At 40.2% G+C, this 5693-nt stretch overlaps 1 protein-coding gene across 1 annotated transcript; it reads left to right on the forward strand.

Annotated features, from left to right (window-relative positions):
• Positions 1 to 4131: 4131 nt before the first annotated feature.
• On the forward strand, positions 4132 to 5420 carry LOC103938832 (probable CCR4-associated factor 1 homolog 9). Its single transcript, XM_009348878.2, has one exon. It carries the CDS (start codon positions 4154 to 4156, stop codon positions 5114 to 5116), a length of 963 nt encoding a protein of 320 aa, XP_009347153.2. The 5' UTR covers positions 4132 to 4153; the 3' UTR covers positions 5117 to 5420.
• Positions 5421 to 5693: the final 273 nt, after the last annotated feature.

The raw sequence follows: 5693 nt of genomic DNA on the forward strand, positions 1-5693 counted from the left end.
AGAGACCCAGGAAATAATTCAAGCAAGGAATCAAGGGAAAAAGAAAGACTTCAGAGCTCGAGAATCGGATGGCATGCTTATGCAGGATAGTAGAATGTTTGTGCCAAATAATTTGGAATTAAAGAAAGTAATTCTTGATGAAGCGCATATCTCAGCTTATGCGATGCATCCTGGAGGTACTAAAATGTATCATACCATTCGACCATTCTATTATTGGCCGGGTATGAAAAAAAAGATAGCTAAGTATGTGAGTAGGTGTGCCATTTGTCAACAAGTTAAAGTTGAAAGGAAGAAGCCGTGCTGGTTGTTGTAGCCGCTTCCCATTCCAGAGTGGAAATGGGAAAATATTACTATGGATTTTGTGTACAAGCTTCCGCGTACACATAATGGTTTTGACGGCATTTGGATGATAGTTGATTGGCTTACTAAGTCAGCGCATTTTATTCCAATAAGGGAAAAGTATTCTTTGGGCCGATTAGCTGAGTTATTCATATCAAAGATTGTGAAGTACCATGGAGTTCCAGTGAGTATTGTCTCGGATCGTGACCCAAGATTTACTTCTAAATTTTGGGTGGCTTTTCAGGAAGCTTTGGGTACGAGATTACTCTACAGTACGACATATCATCCTCAGACAGACGGACAATCTGAGAGGACCATTCAGACGTTGGAGGATATGTTGAGATCTTTGGTGTTGCAATTCGGCGATGCTTGGCACAAACAATTAGATTTAATGGAATTTGGCTACAACAACAACTTTCATTCGAGTATTGGCATGTCACCATTTGAGGCACTATATGGTAAATATTATCGAACATCCTTGTGTTGGTCAGAAGTCGGAGAAAGAGTTTTAGTAGGCCTCGAGATTGTAGGTGAGACTACTCAAAATGTTCAGGTAATTAAGTCTAACTTGAAGACGGCCCAGGATCGACAAAAGAGCTTAACAGACCGGCATGCTACTAACAGAGTGTATGAAGTGGGTGATTGGGTGTTTCTGAAGTTGTCATCGTGGAGAGGTGTAGTACGGTTCATAAAGAAAGGTAAGAGAAGTCCCAGGTATATCGAACCATATGTGATCATCGAACGAGTTGGTGAAGTGGCTTACAGGCTTAAGTTGCCTTCTGAGCTAGCTAGAGTACGTAATGTTTTTCATGTGTCCATGCTTCGTCATTACGTTGCGGATCCGTCCCATGTGATACCTCCTCAACCATTGGAAATTAATCCGGATTTGACATATGACGAGGAGTAACGATTCTGGATTGGAAAGAAAAGGTTATGAGGACTATGAGTTTAGTGAAAGTTTTGTGGAGTAATCACTCAGTGGAGGAGGCTACTTGGGAGACAGAAGATCAGATGAGAGATTTGTATCCTCGGTTGTTCTACGATTACTAATGGGTAGTTGAGTTGTTGTTTTGAATGTCGAGACGAAATTTCTTAAGGTGGGTAGGTTGTGACAGCCCGTCCCGAATTAATTGTACCGTAGGTGTGAAATGATGATTTTGCCCTAGTGGTTATTTGTCATTTTGGGTGATTGTTTTGTGGCTTTGTTGGTTGCAACTGGACCACAGACTTTCATCCTCATCTCCTTCCCCGTGTATCCCTCTCTGTCTCGAACTCTCTCTCTCTCTCTCTCTCTTCTTCTCCATTTGTACGGACGAGACCCAAAACCCTTGAAAACGTTGCAGATCGAGGTGGAAAATTGTACCTTTGTGTTCGTGAGGATCATACGAGTCCAACCATACCAATTACAAATAAGGAATCCTTCGATTTCACGTCAAACTAGGAATCTCCAATTTGGTTCATGCACACGTGAAATATTGTTTTTCAAGGAATTTGAAGCTTATAAGAAGCTTAGTGAGGTTCTTAGGAAGCTCAGGTTGGTTCGTTGGGTGGATTTGAACGTCGGGATCGTGAGTTACAAGTTTGGCCGATTTTTCTTGAATTTCTCTGACGACCACTCGTGATCTTTGAGGTTTCAAATAGGTATAATGTTGTTCTACTCATCTCCAACTTTCCATTGGTGCAAATTTCATAGAAATTGGTGAAGAAATGAGTGAGAGCGAAAGGTTTAAAGTTTTTCCAGATTTCCGGCAACCGGCATTTCGTTAGAGAAGACGACAGTATATTCTGTTAGTTTTGGACGGAATTTGTGGACGCCGTCAGTGTGCCTAGCATGTGGCCACGCGTGGGGGGCGCATAGGTCAGTGCACTAGCCGGCGCATGGAGCATCGGAAAATTATTTTAAAAATATGGGGATGTTCATGAGGTTGAGTAGATCACGTTGGTGTATTCATACACCCCGTTTGAGCATTGTATGAGAAGTTATTACCTAGTGTTGGTTATGTGCTTTAATTGACATTTTTATAGTTGTTTCGCATATAGGTGAGACCTATCCTGAGGACGAGCGTAGTCACTTAAGGCTCAGGGGTTACGACCCTTCCACATATCAGTGAGTGGGCTTTTGGTTTTCTATATATACCTATATACTTGTTGTTTTTCCTGGAAATTGAAATAGAATGTTATTATGTTTTTAAAAGGCCATGCATAGTCTTTGCATACTTATTTATGCATGAATTGCAATGTATATGTATGTTTGGTGCTGCGGACGCACAGGTAAGTGCCAACTAAGTTACAGTTATGGTTGTATTGTAGTAGTTATGTGAAATGCATAGAGAGCTAATAACCTGCACCCCCGGTATTAGTGCTCCCGCCCAAAGTTAGGGCACAGTCTTTCATGTGATGTTCACCTCCCGCACCATACGCTTACCTTGGATCTAAGTTAGGTGCACAATCCTGTCATACAGACCACTATAGGTGGTTCCGACTCGTAGGTGACCCACGATTATTTGCCCAATCTTCACGTGATCGTAGCACTTGAGCGTATTTATTTACACCCAATCCTGTCGTACAGACCACTTAAGGTGGTTCCGACTCATGTGCAGGTATAGTTAGTGAGTTGGGGATTTGAGCTCTAGATTCAGCCGTATAGGTCATGTTAGGTGACTCTGGCTGACATGTTATTTATATTGATTAGCATACCTGGGTTACTTACACTTTATGTTGAAGTATTTGACATGGCATATTTCTAAACATGTTTTCGATATATGTGTATATCTTATTTTCTGGGAAACTATACAGGTTTTACAGCGAGGGGCTAGAACTTTTGATAATGAAATGATTTTGAAAAGCTTTGTTTTTGCCCACTCACACTTTCTGTTTTGCGCCTCTCCAGGTTCTAGTTTGGATTGCTCTTTTAGTGGCTTGCGAGGAATCCACGCAGTGTAGGACCACCTATGGGTGTGTTTAGTTAATGTTTGTTCCTTTGGACTACACTAGGCTTTCTGTGCTCTGAATATTGTTTATCACACTTACACTTGCACTTGTACGTTAACTACATTGTTTTGTAGTTTGGTTTTTATTTATTCGTACTTTTTTTACTATCTTTTGCCTCCGCACAGTGCACATGGCTACGTCACCCTCACGTGACAGCCAACATGCCTCGACTCCGGTCGGGGTCTGTCAGGTGCGTTCATCAAAACTCACCAAAAAATTATTGTACCAAACATGGGTACATTCTTCTTAAACATAAAAAAAAATGATATTAGGCTTAATAATATTATTAAATTTCTTCTTTTAAACTTGACATAGATACATTCTCAAATCAACGAAATGAAATGTACCCATATAAGTTGAAAAAATAGATTAGAGAAAAGATTGAATGAATTTTATATAAAAAAAAATGGGTACATTTTATATTAAAAAAAAAGGTACATTTTTCATATAACAAATTGATATATTTAAGAATGGGTACATATAAGATTAAAAAATTGAAAATTTAATTTAATGGGTACAAAACTTATGATAATTTTATTTTTTATACTTTGGAAATGTTTGAATTGAAAATTAATTAGAAGTTTAATAAGGATGTGAGTATTAACACTCTAAATCAATTACTAATTTTTATTATAGAAATTATATAACTTACATGTAATTCATTAATATATTAATATTAAAAATTTTGATTAAAATCGAAAAACTGATAAGGTGTTAGTTAATAAACATTAGAAACTAGGAACGAAAAATAATTTTTCTTAATTATATTTCCTCTAAAGTAAGATTAAAAAGGAAAGAACAACTACCAAATTCCTACACGCATATGGATTTTGATTCCCCAACTTCGAATGGGGATCCTAATGTCTCCCTATATATACCAACATCCACTCTGCACCCGTCCAATATCCACAAGCCTTCGTTGTTTGATTTGTTATTTAAATCAAACATGTGCCGCCGCAAAGTAAGTTCAACTTCGAGTTCCAAGTCGAAGCCGATCGCAATCCGACAAGTGTGGGCCCACAATCTAGACTCTGAGTTCGAACTAATTCGCCAAGTGATCGACGACTGCCCCTTTATTTCGATGGACACAGAATTCCCCGGACTCATATATCGACAGCCGTACAAACACGATACACAGCCGACCGATCACTACAAAAACCTCAAATCCAACGTTGACGATCTCAACCTCATCCAGGTGGGCCTCACCCTCTCCGACTCCGGTGGGAACCTCCCCGACCTCGGCTCCCCGACGCCCTACATCTGGGAATTCAACTTCAACGACTTCGATATCGCCCGGGACCGCCACGCTTCAGACTCCATCCAGCTCCTCCGCCACCAGGGAATCGACTTCGATCGCAACCTCTCCGACGGCATCGCGTCGGCCCGGTTCGCAGAGTTGATGATGTCGTCGGGACTCGTCTGCAACGACTCAGTGAGTTGGGTGGCGTTCCACGGCGCGTACGACTTTGGGTACTTGGTGAAGATCCTCGCGGGCCGGAAGGAATTGCCGAGTGGCATGGAAGAGTTTTTGAGGATTGTGAGGGTATTTTTCGGAAATAGAATTTATGACGTCAAGTACATGATTCGGTTCTGTAACAGCTTGTACGGAGGGCTGGACCAGGTGGCGAAGATTTTAAAGTTGGACCGGGCAGCCGGGAAGTGCCACCAGGCCGGTTCAGATAGCTTGCTGACGTGGCATGCGTTTCAGAAAATTAGGGATGTGTATTTTATGAATGATGGCCCCGAGAAGCACGCGGGAGTCTTGTATGGATTAGAAGTGCTTTGATTTTTTATTTTTTTTTCTTAAGTAAAGCTTCATAATTGTACTTTATTTATTTAATTGCAATTTGGTCAAGTAAAATCATGATTCTAAAAACCGCTAAACGCTAGTCGGACGGTGAGTTAGAGCCTAGCGTCTAGACAGTTAGGCGAAGCCTAAGCAAGCGTTTAAGCGAACTAGGCGGATTTAGATTTATTATATATTATATGACTATATAATTACTTATTTTACGTATCTAATATTATAGTCTAAGGGAAAAAAACCATATTTAAATAATTCATATAACATTCATATATAACATATATATATATATATTTATTTATATCCCAACTATTTAAAGATGATAAGACCATGCAATGCCAGTTGGTGGTTTCAAAATTAAAAACCGGTTCCACTCCACCTCTCTCACATTCCCCAATAAGAAGACCACTGCAGTGTGCCAGTGGTGGTATCAAAATTTAAAACCGGGTTCCACTCCCCAAGGTGGAGCCCAGATCAAAACCACATTTGACCCATTGAAAAGTGAAAATACCATGCCCATTCAACCCTTTCGTTTCTTCATCTTCATTAGCGCTTTCAGAAG

This window comes from the organism of the source record quoted next, unplaced genomic scaffold (genome assembly GCF_019419815.1).
Source record: "Pyrus x bretschneideri cultivar Hongxiangsu unplaced genomic scaffold, Pyrus_bretschneideri_v1 Contig58, whole genome shotgun sequence".
Taxonomy (NCBI): Eukaryota; Viridiplantae; Streptophyta; class Magnoliopsida; order Rosales; family Rosaceae; genus Pyrus; species Pyrus x bretschneideri.

Excerpts from the sequence above, each read along its gene's own strand:
- LOC103938832 (XM_009348878.2), top strand. The coding sequence starts at position 4,154 with ATGGATTTTGATTCCCCAACTTCGAATGGGGATCCTAATGTCTCCCTA.